At 38.0% G+C, this 15659-nt stretch overlaps 1 protein-coding gene across 3 annotated transcripts in view; it reads right to left on the bottom strand.

Moving 5' to 3' along the window:
* The window catches only part of cN-IIIB (cytosolic 5'-nucleotidase IIIB), a 184333-nt gene extending 171363 nt beyond the window's left edge, over positions 1-12970 (bottom strand). For 2 of the 3 annotated variants that reach the window (XM_070097780.1, XM_070097779.1), the window contains exons 1-2: positions 12883-12970; positions 2871-3144 (exon numbers count right to left, since the gene is read on the bottom strand). In XM_070097780.1, the coding sequence (XP_069953881.1) occupies positions 2871-3083 (213 nt within the window). In that variant the 5' untranslated portion in view covers positions 3084-3144; positions 12883-12970. Of the gene's footprint in view, positions 1-2870; positions 3168-12882 lie in introns of all 3 variants that reach the window. The other variant, XM_070097781.1, reaches the window with a different exon arrangement.
* Between the last annotated feature and the right edge of the window lie 2689 nt (positions 12971-15659).

Genomic DNA, 15659 nt, shown 5'->3' with positions numbered 1-15659 from the left:
TTCTATTTTTGAAGTCCTCTTTTACGGCGAAGTTTAGTCATCGAAAGGGGGGGGGGGGTTATGACCAAGGTCATAATGAGATTAATTTATATGTATTATCCACTAATATTATACTCGGGGTTTCTTTAATATCAGCTAAATTAAAGATTCCACTAGTTTATAATATTATCTGATTTAGGAATATACCCTGGTATGATGTGTATATATATATATATATATATATACAGTGGACCCCCGCATAACGATTTTAATCCGTGCAAGAGGGGTAATTGTTATGCGAAATAATCGGTATGCGAATGAATTTTCCCCATAAGAAATAATGGAAATCAAATTAATCCGTGCAAGACACCCAAAAGTATGAAAAAAAAAATTTTACCACATGAAATATACATTTTCCCACACACAAAGAGAAGGATACATGCACAATAGTAGAGTAGTACATGCACAGTATATATTGTGCATGTACTAGTCTACTAAATGAAGAATAAATGACACTTACCTTTATTGAAGATGCAGCAATGACTGATGAGACACTGTGTCCTGGGAGTGCCTTTTCCTCCTGAGTAATGTAGGTCCTGTTTGGCATTTTCTTCCAGAACAGGCCTTATCACACTGTGTATGCCACTACGATTCTTAAATCTCTCAAACCAACCTTTGCTGGCTTTAAATTCACCAATATGAGCACTAGTTCCAGGCATTTTTCCCTGTTCACCTGGGTGTTAGTCGACTTGTGTGGGTTGCATCTTGGGAGACAAGATTAAGGACCCCAATGGAAATAAGTTAGACAGTCTTCGATGACACTGACTTTTTTGGGTTATCCTGGGTGGCAAATCCTCTGGGGTTAATTGTTTCTTGGTATTCTCAATAAGCCACACCAACAACGGTGCTACAGCAGCAGCAGCAGCAGCTGACGGTGGTACAGCAGCAACAGACGATGCTACAGCAGCAGCAGACGATGCTACAGCAGCAGCAGACGATGCTACAGCAGCAGCAGCAGCTGACGGTGGTACAGCAGCAACAGACGATGCTACAGCAGCAGCAGACGATGCTACAGCAGCAGCAGACGATGCTACAGCAGCAGCAGCAGCTGACGGTGGTACAGCAGCAACAGACGATGCTACAGCAGCAGCAGACGATGCTACAGCAGCAACAGACGATGTTACAGCAGCAGCAGACGATGCTACAGCAGCAGCAGCAGCTGACGGTGGTACAGCAGCAACAGACGATGCTACAGCAGCAACAGACGATGTTACAGCAGCAGCAGCAGACGATGCTACAGCAGCAGCAGCAGCTGACAGTGCAGCAGCAGCTGTACCACCAATAGTAGCGATGGTTGATTGGGGTTTATTATACAACCTGGCCAGCTCGGAGACAAGCACTCCACTTTCATACTTATCAATGATCTTTTTCTTCATCTCTATTGCAATTCTCACCCTTATTGCTGTAGGGTTGGCACTAGAAGCTTTCTTGGGGCCCATGGTCACTTATTTTCCAGAAAAAGCACCGAAAACACTGTAATAATACGAAATATTCCGATTGTATGCTTGGATGTTACCGCGGAGGCTGGCTGTTAAACAATGCCACCAGCGGAACATGTGAGCGTGGCTCAGGCCGCACATTGGACGCGTCTCGGACGAAAATCGGTGAGCGGGTTTTTAAGCGGTATGTGAGGCAAAATTTTTGCGATTAAAACAAGCGGTATGCGGATTAATCGCTATGTGATGCCATCGTTATGCGGGGGTCCACTGTATATATATATATATATATTTATGTATTTTGAGTAATGTGTTGGGTAGTTAGGTAACAGCTGGCTAAGAGTTGAAACAAGGTATGTCCTTGGAGGGTAGTTTAGTTTACTATTCCCTCTCCCCTTTGGCGAGTTGATGTCATGTAGGGATTAACTGTATTCAGTTCGCTCTCTCTGCCGACTCAGTGTGCATTGACTGAGCTACCCCTCCAGTACTCCACCTTATTCTCACTTGGATAAAGAATTGTGTTGTAGAAACTCCTGAACCAGCTTGAGGTTTATTCTGAAGTGAAGTCTGCGGACAGTTGTATACTGTTACCTTCAGTTCACGATGTGACGGCCTGTGTCAAGTTTAGAACTTTAAGTGATATATTCCTTATGCCAGGGAGTTACTCAGTGAAGGTGTCCCTTCTCAATGTATATACTCGCGTACAAGTAATGTCATTATTGAGGAAGCAGTAATATTCCTCTGATCATTAACAAGTGTAGTGAATATATTGACAGTCTCCAGAAGGAGTCTATGATGTACATTCTATTCAAGCGTTTTCTTATGTGAATGAAAGTTTCTGACGAAGTGATATTTAATGGATATTTATGAATATTTAAGAAGTATTTAAGTTTTTAAATAAAAAGAAACTAGAAAAGACTGAGTAACTATTACTTGTGCCTTACATTTCTAAGTTTGGAAGTATTTTCTCATTCTATGAAGTGTATTGTTACGGAGTGCACTAACCTGGCTAAAGATTAAGATTCGAACCGTAACATTATTCTACACACTTTTCCTGCATCATACTCTTTTCACATAATATAATGTACAGTACTGTAATTATCAGCATAAAGCACATGAAAAATAAAATACTGGCAAGTCAATGAAATCATATGTGGTGTAAAACTGCTATGCTGTGCAAAGCATGGATTTTTTCCCTGGAACATGCAAAGAAGTTTTTCTATACACAGGTTAACTGTTAACTCAATCACTGTAATGTTCATGTAAAATCAATTGTAATAGCAATCTTTGCTTTAAAGAAATAAATATATTACTATGTTATATATGCATTGCAGTATATACATGGTTTGCAATAATTTTTTATGAACATAACTTACAAAATAAATTAAAACACACCTTCTCTAAAGTGGGATACACTGCCTCAGTTTCTGGCATGATAGTGGCTGGAGTGCAGGAGAAAGCACAATCTGATGTCTTGGATGATTTTCTCCGTAGGCAATTCACTTTGTTATACGAGTTTACACTCAGTTCTAAAGGTCTTGATCCGCTAAGAACCCGTGTGAGCTGCCTTCCTCCTGCCCTAAGTACAGCGCCTCGTGTGCTAATCATGAAGAACTGACAATTCTCACAAGTAATGGCTTCTCTCTGCTTCAACTGACACTACAGATTTCTGTAAACCAAATTTTGCAAATACTACACAACAATGAAGAAAAAATAATGATGCTAAAAGCAAAAACAGCACACAAACTCCATCATTCTTAATTAATTATACATTAACCCTTTCAGGGTCTGTGCTGTAGATCTACGGCTTTGCGTTCAGAGTCCAAACCGTAGATCTACGCCATGAGCTCAGCTCACTCTGATAAGCTGTGAGTGGTAAATCTGGGCCTAGATATGAGAGAATACATCTATGTGGTATGTGTGCACCACATAAAACAAATCCTGCAGCACACAGTGTATAATGAGAGAAAAAAATTGAGACTGTGATTTTCGGTTAAAACAGCGATTTTGCAGTGTTTTTTCGTATGTTTTTTATAGTTGTATTTGTGATTTCTTGGTCTCACTTGATAGAATGGAAGACATATTACAGAAATAGAGATGATTTTGATTGGTTTTAGCATTGGAAATGGCTTGAAACTGAGCTCAAAGTAGAGGAAATGTTAAATTTTTGCCCATGTTCAAGAGTAAACAAATGCCCTCATACATCTAATACACACCAGCTGGTGGATCTAATATACTTTCACAAATGTGGTGATGATATTTATACAATTATTACAATATTGCATAACAGTAAATCTTCTATTTTTTGGGTTTGAATAAAAATTCATTATGTGAATAAAAAATAAAATGAAATTCATTTGAAAAGCCTCAAAACATAACTAATGAACAGAGGAAATGTTAGTTTAGTACCAGGAATACCTACATTGTTTATTCTGAACCCTATTTTGAAATTGGAATATTTTGAACTTTGTGTTAAATTTGCCAAATTACCAATTTCCGATCACTTTATTTTGTAGCTGAAACAGTTGACTTGGCGATTTCTTGTGCTCAATTGATAGAATAGAAGTAATACTAGTGAAATAGCTAAGAATTTGGTGGACTGGAATAATGTAATTGGCCTAAAATGAGAGTCAACGTCGGCAAAATTGCCAATTCGTAAATATCGCTGACACATCAAAATTAATGAGAGCACAATTTCGTAAATTTTCCATCAAATTTCATACTTTTTGTTTTATTACCTTCAGAAAAAGATTCTCTACCATTTCATAAGAAAAAATAACAAAATTTTTTTTTGAAAATTCTTGGACCCTGGTGTGCACTTTGAAATTTGGCCTCTGGACCCTGAAAGAGTTAATACCAAATAGGAATAATGATCCACCCCACCTCAGTGGGATATGGTCAGTGCATTGAAAGAAAGAAATAATGATTATCAAATAAGCTGGATCCACACCAACTATAAACCCTTTCAGCAGCTGTTACAAAGAACTACGTTACTGATACCAGGGTCAATCACATAGTTCCACATTGTGAATTCAGCTCACTCAGATAAGCTGTGAGCAGTAAATTTTGGCCTAGATATGAGAGAATGGGTCTGTGCAGTGACTGTGCACAGTATAAAAGAAAAAATCCTGTCTCATGTGGTGTGTATGATATAAAATAGCAACTTTGAGGTGTTTTCTCATATGCTGTCAATGGTTTTATTGGCTGTTATTTGGTATCATTTGACAGGACAGAAAACATACTACTGAAACAGATATTATTTTGGTTTGCTTGAGAACAGGAAGTAGCATGAAACTGAGCTTAATTAACCCTTTGACTGTCAGCGTTGTATATATGTCTTACGAGCCAGTGTGTATTAATACATCAGAATTCTAGCTGCTTCAAATGAAGTGGGAGAAAGCTGGTAGGCCCACATGTGAGAGAATGGGTCTGTGTGGTCAGTGTTAGCAGTTTAAAAAAAATTCTGCAGCACACAATGCATGAGGAAAAAAAAAAAACTCCGACCATGTTTTTGGATTAAAACGCCGAATTTGAGGTGTATTTTCATATAGTATTTATGGTTGTATTCTCGTTTTCTTGGTCTCATTTGATAGAATGGAAGATTTATTACAGAAATAGAGATGATTTTGATTGGTTTCACGATGAAAAGGACCTTGAAATTGAGCTCAAAGAAGTGGAAATGTTCGATTTTTGCTGATGCTCGAGAGTAAACAAATATCCAATAAGTGTCCAAGTAGCCATTCTAATACGCAGTCACGAATGGGTTGACATTATTTATACAATTATTACAATAATGTAGCAGTCTGCATAACAGTAAATCTTCTATTTTTTGTGTGAATAAAAATTCAAAACAGAAAGCAAGAGTAATATAAGAAGGGCCTGGAGATGTGACTAATGAACGGAGAAAATGTTATTATAGTGCCAGAAATGTCTGCATTGTTTATTCTGGACCCTATTTTGAAATTGGCATCTTTTTTAATTTGCATGAAATTGGCCAAACTGCCAATTTCTGACCACCTTATTGGGTAGTTGAAATCGGTAAATGGGCCGTTTCTTGTACTCAGTTGATAGAACAAATGGAGTTCTATGAGTTTGGTTGACTGGAACAATGGAATTGGCTGAAAATAGGGTTCAAAGTGGGCGAAATCGCCGATACGTATATATCACTGAGATCGCTAACTTTGTGAGAGCTTAATTCCATAAGGTTTCCATCAAATTTTGGTGTCATTACCATTGGGAAAAGATTCTCTACCCATTTCATAAGAAAAAATAATTTTCTATTCGAATATTTTGCGACACAGAGACACTTCAGGATTTGGGGTCTTGACAGTCAAAGAGTTAAAGTAGAAGAAATACATAATTGATTTTTGCCAATTTTCCTAAGGAAAGGTAAGGCCGCTTACACCCTCCAGTCTGTTCTATGGCTTTTTAATCCTTAAACTGTCCAAACATAGATTTATGTTCACGTGCATAGCACTCTGACCTTGAAAGCATGTAAAAAAAAACGTAGATCTACGTTCGGAGCCCCCCCCCCGCATATGGACGTAGATCTACGTTTGGACAGTTTAAGGGTTAATAGGGCTAATTAAATTATTGGGACACTATAAAGCATGGCTAATCATTCTTGGTTATATTTTATTATCCAAAAAACAAATTAAACCTTCTATTTTTGTGTGATTATGAATTCAACATGGAAGGCAAGTGTAATGCAGAAGAAACCTCGAGACATGATTAATGAGAAGGGTAAATATTGTTTTAGTGCCAGGAATGTCTATTTCTAAACTGGAATTTTGTAAATTCTGTGCAGAATTGACCAAATTACAGACTTCTGTGCACTTTATTCAGATTATTAACCCGGGAGAGTTAATATCCTAGGATAATTCAAGAAAGCTAAATAGTATGGCATACTTCCATTAGGGTCCTTTTTTTAGATTCTCTCACAGACTGCAACCCACAGAAAAGACTAGCTCCTATTTAATATACAATAGTGTTAAATTTGTTTTTTAAATACCATAATATGCACAGCATTTCGGGAAGACAAACTAGGACTAAAACTAATTATTATGTACTACAAATATTACATAGATGTGGAGCTGTTTTAGTTTACATGTTTGGTAAAATGTACTGGTAGGCAAGATAAAAAAAAATATAAGCTCTGGTAAAAGTTGGACTAAAACAAAATATGAAAGTTAAGGGGGTTCAGTGTACTGTACAAGTGTTAAGACTCAGTGTACTAGAATATTCAATTGTTCAAAGGACAAGGTCAATAACTGGATGAGCAAGATAATAATGATAGTAGAGGAGCAAAAAGCAAGTATGTACATCTTGATTTCTCCAGATTATACATTACTTTACAATCATGGATGCAATAATAATGTGATATAAAGTTAAAATCATGGCAACAAAATAAAAATCAATTAAGGTGCAGGATTTAGTACAGACAGGGACACCCAGCACAATTATTAAGAAAAAATTTAATCAAGTAGTGCAGTAGTCAAAAAATTTGTTGAAAGAAATTAATTAAAATTACATGACTGGACTATTTGAGCACCTGTACAGTACCTTTTTAATTTTTATTTCATTTCATTTAATAAATAAATTTTTCTTTGTTACATTTGTTTAGCTATTCCATAGTTTTGGCCTTTTATTTTCATTGAGCATCTACAAAGGTTCAAACAAATATGAGGAACATCAAAGAGGTTCTGTATTCATTTCTAATGTGATCCATGTGTGTTCTGTTACACTTTCAGGGAATATTAGGTGATGATCAGCATTACAGTTCAGTGTTCAAAGGATGAGAAGTGAACAGTAATATGATGATTATTATTATATTATTTTTTTATTTTTTTTTTATTATCACACTGGGCGATTCCCACCAAGGCAGGGTGGCCCGAAAAAGAAAAACTTTCACCATCATTCACTCCATCACTGTCTTGCCAGAAGGGTGCTTTACACTACAGTTTTTAAACTGCAACATTAACACCCCTCCTTCAGAGTGCAGGCACTGTACTTCCCATCTCCAGGACTCAAGTCCGGCCTGCCGGTTTCCCTGAATCCCTTCATAAATGTTACTTTGCTCACACTCCAACAGCACGTCAAGTATTAAAAACCATTTGTCTCCATTCACTCCTATCAAACACGCTCACGCATGCCTGCTGGAAGTCCAAGCCCCTCGCACACAAAACCTCCTTTACCCCCTCCCTCCAACCCTTCCTAGGCCGACCCCTACCCCGCCTTCCTTCCACTACAGACTGATACACTCTTGAAGTTATTCTGTTTCGCTCCATTCTCTCTACATGTCCGAACCACCTCAACAACCCTTCCTCAGCCCTCTGGACAACAGTTTTGGTAATCCCGCACCTCCTCCTAACTTCCAAACTACGAATTCTCTGCATTATATTCACACCACACATTGCCCTCAGACATGACATCTCCACTGCCTCCAGCCTTCTCCTCACTGCAACATTCATCACCCATGCTTCACACCCATATAAGAGCGTTGGTAAAACTATACTCTCATACATTCCCCTCTTTGCCTCCAAGGACAAAGTTCTCTGTCTCCACAGACTCCTAAGTGCACCACTCACTCTTTTTCCCTCATCAATTCTATGATTCACCTCATCTTTCATAGACCCATCCGCTGACACGTCCACTCCCAAATATCTGAATACGTTCACCTCCTCCATACTCTCTCCCTCCAATCTGATATTCAATCTTTCATCACCTAATCTTTTTGTTATCCTCATAACCTTACTCTTTCCTGTATTCACCTTTAATTTTCTTCTTTTGCACACCCTACCAAATTCATCCACCAATCTCTGCAGCTTCTCTTCAGAATCTCCCAAGAGCACAGTGTCATCAGCAAAGAGCAGCTGTGACAACTCCCACCCTGTGTGTGATTCTTTATCTTTTAACTCCACGCCTCTTGCCAAGACCCTCGCATTTACTTCTCTTACAACCCCATCTATAAATATATTAAACAACCACGGTGACATCACACATCCTTGTCTAAGGCCTACTTTTACTCGGAAAAAATTTCCCTCTTTTCTACATACTCTAACTTGAGCCTCACTATCCTCGTAAAAACTCTTCACTGCTTTCAGTAACCTACCTCCTACACCATACACTTGCAACATCTGCCACATTGCCCCCCTATCCACCCTGTCATACGCCTTTTCCAAATCCATAAATGCCACAAAGACCTCTTTAGCCTTATCTAAATACTGTTCACTTATATGTTTCACTGTAAACACCTGGTCCACACACCCCCTACCTTTCCTAAAGCCTCCTTGTTCATCTGCTATCCTATTCTCTGTCTTACTCTTAATTCTTTCAATTATAACTCTACCATACACTTTACCAGGTACACTCAACAGACTTATCCCCCTATAATTTTTGCACTCTCTTTTATCCCCTTTGCCTTTATACAAAGGAACTATGCATGCTCTCTGCCAATCCCTAGGTACCCTACCCTCTTCCATACATTTATTAAATAATTGCACCAACCACTCCAAAACTATATCCCCACCTGCTTTTAACATTTCTATCTTCATCCCATCAATCCCGGCTGCCTTACCCCCTTTCATTTTACCTACTGCCTCACGAACTTCCCCCACACTCACAACTGGCTCTTCCTCACTCCTACAAGATGTTATTCCTCCTTGCCCTATACACGAAATCACAGCTTCCCTATCTTCATCAACATTTAACAATTCCTCAAAATATTCCCTCCATCTTCCCAATACCTCTAACTCTCCATTTAATAACTCTCCTCTCCTATTTTTAACTGACAAATCCATTTGTTCTCTAGGCTTCCTTAACTTGTTAATCTCACTCCAAAACTTTTTCTTATTTTCAACAAAATTTGTTGATAACAGCTCACCCACTCTCTCATTTGCTCTCTTTTTACATTGCTTCACCACTCTCTTAACCTCTCTCTTTTTCTCCATATACTCTTCCCTCCTTGCATCACTTCTACTTTGTAAAAACTTCTCATATGCTAACTTTTTCTCCCTTACTACTCTCTTTACATCATCATTCCACCAATCGCTCCTCTTCCCTCCTGCACCCACTTTCCTGTAACCACAAACTTCTGCTGAACACTCTAACACTACATTTTTAAACCTACCCCATTCCTCTTCGACCCCATTGCCTATGCTCTCATTAGCCCATCTATCCTCCAATAGCTGTTTATATCTTACCCTAACTGCCTCCTCTTTTAGTTTATAAACCTTCACCTCTCTCTTCCCTGATGCTTCTATTCTCCTTGTATCCCATCTACCTTTTACTCTCAGTGTAGCTACAACTAGAAAGTGATCTGATATATCTGTGGCCCCTCGATAAACATGTACATCCTGAAGTCTACTCAACAGTCTTTTATCTACTAATACATAATCCAACAAACTACTGTCATTTCGCCCTACATCATATCGTGTATACTTATTTATCCTCTTTTTCTTAAAATATGTATTACCTATAACTAAACCCCTTTCTATACAAAGTTCAATCAAAGGGCTCCCATTATCATTTACACCTGGCACCCCAAACTTACCTACCACACCCTCTCTAAAAGTTTCTCCTACTTTAGCATTCAGGTCCCCTACCACAATTACTCTCTCACTTGGTTCAAAGGCTCCTATACATTCACTTAACATCTCCCAAAATCTCTCTCTCTCCTCTGCATTCCTCTCTTCTCCAGGTGCATACACGCTTATTATGACCCACTTCTCGCATCCAACCTTTACTTTAATCCACATAATTCTCGAATTTACACATTCATATTCTCTTTTCTCCTTCCATAACTGATCATTTAACATTACTGCTACCCCTTCCTTTGCTCTAACTCTCTCAGATACTCCAGATTTAATCCCATTTATTTCCCCCCACTGAAACTCTCCTACCCCCTTCAGCTTTGTTTCGCTTAGAGCCAGGACATCCAACTTCTTTTCATTCATAACATCAGCAATCATCTGTTTCTTGTCATCCGCACTACATCCACGCACATTTAAACAACCCAGTTTTATAAAGTTTTTCTTCTTCTCTTTTTTAGTAAATGTATACAGGAGAAGGGGTTACTAGCCCATTGCTCCCGGCATTATATTATTATTATTATAATACTCGTTTAGATTATGCTGCACAGTTGTGGTCACCATATTACAGACTGGATAGAAATGCACTGGAAAATGTACAAAGGAGGATGACAAAGTTGATCCCATGTTCAGAAATCTTTCCTATGAGGACAGACTGAGGGCCCTGAATCTGCACTCTCTAGAAAGGCACAAAATTAGGGGGTATATGATTGAGGTGTATAAATGGAAAATAGGAATAAATAAGGGGGATGTAAATAGCATGCTAAAATATCTAGCCTAGACAGGACTCGCAGCAGTGGCTTTAAGTTAGAAAAATTCAGATTCAGGAAGGGTATAGGAAAGCACTGGTTTGATAATAAAGTTGTGGATGAGCGGAACAAACTCCTAAGTACCGACATAGAAGCTAAGATGTTGTGAAGTTTTAAAAATAGGTTAGATACATACATGAGTGGGTGTGGATGGGTGTGAGTAGGACCTGACTAGCTTGTGCTACTAGGTCAGATGCCGTGCTCCTTCCTTAAAGTGAATGTGACCTAACCTGACCAGGTTAGGGCATTGGCTTAAGCTGGTAGGAGAATTGGACCTGCCTTGCATGGGCCAGTAGGCCTGCTGCAGTGTTCCTTCTTTCTTATGTTCTTATAAAATGGGCCAAACAAGTATGGGTTATAAAGAACTGCCAGGTTATAGGGGAGCTATTAACAAAGGGAAATAGTGTGTAGGGTGAACTTATGAACTAACGGAAACTCAAAATTGCCATAAATCAATTTCAGTGTGTCTTGCAGGCAGGCAAAGTGAGAGTACCCAGGCACTGAAAAAAAAGGAAAAACAGGAATGGAGCCTGCATATGCTTTGTTAAATAGTACAGTCAATTAAAACGTATTTGACCATCAACAAGACCTGATATGTTTCACACACAGGTGTCAGGTGGCTCTCCAGGTGACAGGCATATGTTAGTCTTGTGTGGCCATTAGAGAGTCACATGACAGCTGTTTTCCAAAAGCGGCAGTAATGAAAAGAAGTCAAAGGAAAACTCTAGTTTGATCAATTATAACTTGCTGTTCTCTAATCTGGACTAGAGACACTGACATCGATCCTGAATGTTCAGAAACAAAACTGAGAAACAGGCTAAAAATGGTGGATCCCTGTATTAGATAGACAGGTCCTAAACCACAGAATAGATACAGGAGTTTGAAAGTTTCCAGGTAAACTGCCCAGAATACCAAAATGATCAGGGACTCAACAAAAAGACTCTACATTTGCTGAAGAGGTGACACAATCATCATCAAATGCATAGGATGATGGGATGCAATGAGACAAGACTCACAAAAACTTGCAAATACACTCTGAGAATCAGAAACTACAACAAAGAAGGAAATAGAAAGAAATGTAATGTGGATGATAGCTGCAAGAAGCAGATATAACTTGGCCATTAAAATACTAGAAATATCTGGTAAATGTCTATTATCATACTATCACATTTTATTTTTTATTGTAATGCAGCCTGCCTATCCATATTTCAGTTGGAATTTATACTCTTGCATTTCTTGTCTCCCCTCTAATTCTGCCCCAATAAACTATCAATTCTGTTTTGTTGTTGAATTAAACAAACAGTTTAGTTACTACAATCACTGTATTTGATACTCTTATCCTCAGGCAATTTAACTATCTTAAACTTTAAATTTTAGTTTTAGTCTATCCAAAATGCTTTCTATAATGATAATATAATCAGGTTAAACACTAAACCCAAAGGATCAAACAGTTCTAATGCTGTTCATAAATATGGTATTATTATAATGAGAAGCGCTAAACCCACAGGATTATAGTGCCTGTGGGGGTGGGGATGGAAGGTATTCAGGCTTAATTCAGGGAACTGGAACACAAATCCAGTTCCCTGGATCAAGAGCCCCTCACCAGCGTCATGGAACCTGTGGTATGAGCCTTTTATTTAAAGAAATTAAAAATGAAAAAAAAAAAAATTCTAGCATATATGTATATTTTTTTTAATAATATAAGCTTTATTAGCATTATACAATTCATAATTTCAAAACTCAAAACTAGTTGTTATAAGATTCATACTTAAACATCGCTTGTCTATAAGCCATTACAGTCTTGAAATAATAACTAACATTATTATAGTCACTAATACAAGGCCAGACCTGGGTGGGTAGTGCTGGAGGAACAATGTTACACAATCATGTTTCATAGAAGAGTTATGGTGTTTATTTACAAAAGCTTCGTCCCTGGTGGACGAAACAAATTCTTAATAAAGTTCCATAGCTGACATATTGTATCTTACATAGTGGTCGATAGAATTATACCTTTTTAAAATAAGAAACGTGATCCACCACTGGAAACAAGAGTCAGTCTTGCTCTTGGTCTTGTTGGGGTTGTAAGGGCCACTCACAGTTTGCGTAGTATCGAGCCCGACTTACTATTTATTTTATTTATTAATTTATTATTAATTTGGACATGATACATTTATGTACAAAGAAATACAGTGGTTAAGTGTAACATGCCAAAAGCCCCTTGTATGTAAAGCATTATGGGCAGGCTTAAAATTAACTTAAGATTAACTAAGCAATGATATATTCAGTAGTAAAAATTATAGTGAACAAAAAACAATTAAGCACAAATAAGTATTTCAAATACAGGTTATATGGTCATTTGCTGAGTTGCTGTGCATTCAATAGAATGGAGTATTCTGTTAGGCAATGTAATTAAAAAAAAAAACAAAGTTTGATAGGGTCACAGGTAAAACATTTATGAGATACAGTTATTCAGTATTTATTTAGTAGTGGGTGAGTAAGTGATTTTTAAGAAGAGACTTGAATTTATAAACAGACAGTGTTTCTTTTATATTCACAGGTAATGAATTTCAGATTTTTGGGCCTTTTATGTGCATTGAGTTTTTGCATAGTGTGAGATGGACACGAGGAACATCAAAGAGTGATCTGTGCTTTGTGTTATGGTCATGTGTTCTGTTGAGGTTGGTAAGGAGAGCTTTGAGGGATGGGTTTATATCTGAGTTCAGTGTTCTATGTATGTAGTAGGTACAATAATAAGTATGGATGTTTTGTACAGTGAGTAGGTTTAGAGTTTTGAATATTGGTGGAGTATGCTGCCTGTAGTGGGAATTTGTTATCATTCTGACTGCAGCCTTTTGTTGGGTAATTAATGGTCTGAGATGGTTTATTGTTGTTGAGCCCCATGCACAAATTCCATAGGTGAGATAGGGGTAAATAAGTAAGTGATATAGGGCCAGGAGGTCTGACTGTGGAACACATTACCGTATCTTCGATAGTATGTCCACGGTCTTGGAAATTTTCTTGGAAATTTGTTGTACATGTGTTTAAAATTTGAGTCTATTATCAAGGTGGATTCCTAAGAACTTTCCCTCTGTGAGCTTTGTGATAGGTGATCCGTTTATCATTATGTTAAGAGGGACATCTGTAGCTCTGTTTCCAAACTGAATGAAGTAGGTTTTGTCAATGTTGAGAGTAAGTTTGTTAGTTATCATCCAGGTAGATATTTTCTGTAATTCGGTATTTACAGTATTGGCTAGCATGACTGGGCTTCGGTGAGATAAGACGAATGTACTGTCATCTGCAAATAGCGTGGGTTTGAGTAGTTACGATGCATTTGGTAGGTCGTTTATGTAAACGAGAAAAAGAGGGCCGAGGACACTTCCCTGTGGGACACCAACTGTAATTGACTGTGTGGAAGAGTTTGCTCCATTTGTGTACACATATTGGCTTCTGTTGCTAAGGTATGAATTTAGGTAGTTGAAGGAGTGCCCTCTTATACCATAGTGCGACAATTTTATGTGCAGCAAATCATGGTCAACTGTATCAAAAGCTTTATGTAAATCAATGAAGATCACCAGTGGGACTTCTTTTTTCTCTAGTGTTGTGTATATTTGTTCTAGCATGTGTATAATAGCATCATTCGTATTTTTATTAGGCCTGATCCCAAACTGACAGGGGTTGAGTATGTTGTGGGAGATGAGGTAGGAACAGATTCGCTTATGAATTAATTTTTCGAAGATTTTAGAGAGAGGGTGTAAGTTGGATATTGGCCTATAGTTATTCAAGTCTGTTTGATCTCCTTTATGTATCGGGGTGAACCTCGCTATTTTGAGAACTGTAGGGAAGGTAGAGGATTCGATGGATTTGATAAAGAGTGTTGCAATGATTGGTGACAGCACTTGCGACGCTTTTTTGTATATAAAGGGTGGTAAGGTATTTAAATCTCCTGTCTTGTTTTTAAGTGTGTTTATAATAAGGGAGACTTCTGTTGGGTTAGTCGGAGCCAGGAACAGTGTGTTTGGGTAGTTGCCAGTGAGGTAGTTATTGGGTGGGGTATTTGAGCTTGGGATTTTATTGGCTAGGTTTTTTCTATGGTGAAGAAATCATTGAGTCTGTTTGCTGTTTCAGTTGGTGGGAGTTGGGGTTCACCTGGTTTAGTTGGTTCAATTGCGCTATTTCCTGATATCTTTTTTGTTCCATGAATTTCTGATAGGGTTTTCCAGGTCTTTTTTATATCACATTTTAAGCTGGATAATCTGTTCTCATAATACAAGTTTTTAGCCCTTCTTATAAGGCTGGTTAGGACTGACGAGTAACGTTTTGTTTGGTCTCTGGTTATGTGACTCATTCTGTACTGTTTTTCGTATAGGTGCTTTGTATTTATGGATTTGAGGATGCTGGGTGTTAGCCAGGGACTGTTCAGTCTCTTAGCTGTCATCTGTGTAGTTTTTTAGGGCAGTGCTTGTTACAGAGGTATTGAGTCTTTTAGAAATTTATTATTACATTCGTCAATATCTGTATAGTTTTCTAGCTCAGTGTGCCAGTTGATGTTTGTCACTGCTGTTGTGAAGTTATTAATGGCTGCCTCATTTTGAAGTCTGAAAGTGACTTTAGTAGTGTCTTGGGATAATTTGCCTAGATTAGTTATGAGGAAAGTAGGGTAGTGGTCTGTGGTATTATCTGTGATTATGCTTGACTTTAAAGGGGATATGGTGTTGGTCCAGATGTGGTCTAGTAGGGAAACACTAGTCTCTGTAATTCTTGTAGGTTTTGCTACTGTTGGTAGCAAC

Source organism: Cherax quadricarinatus, chromosome 59 (assembly GCF_038502225.1).
Source record: "Cherax quadricarinatus isolate ZL_2023a chromosome 59, ASM3850222v1, whole genome shotgun sequence".
In the NCBI taxonomy this organism is placed as follows: domain Eukaryota; kingdom Metazoa; phylum Arthropoda; class Malacostraca; order Decapoda; family Parastacidae; genus Cherax; species Cherax quadricarinatus.
Note: the sequence above shows the minus strand (reverse complement) of the source record. Positions and strands in the feature narration are given on the sequence as shown.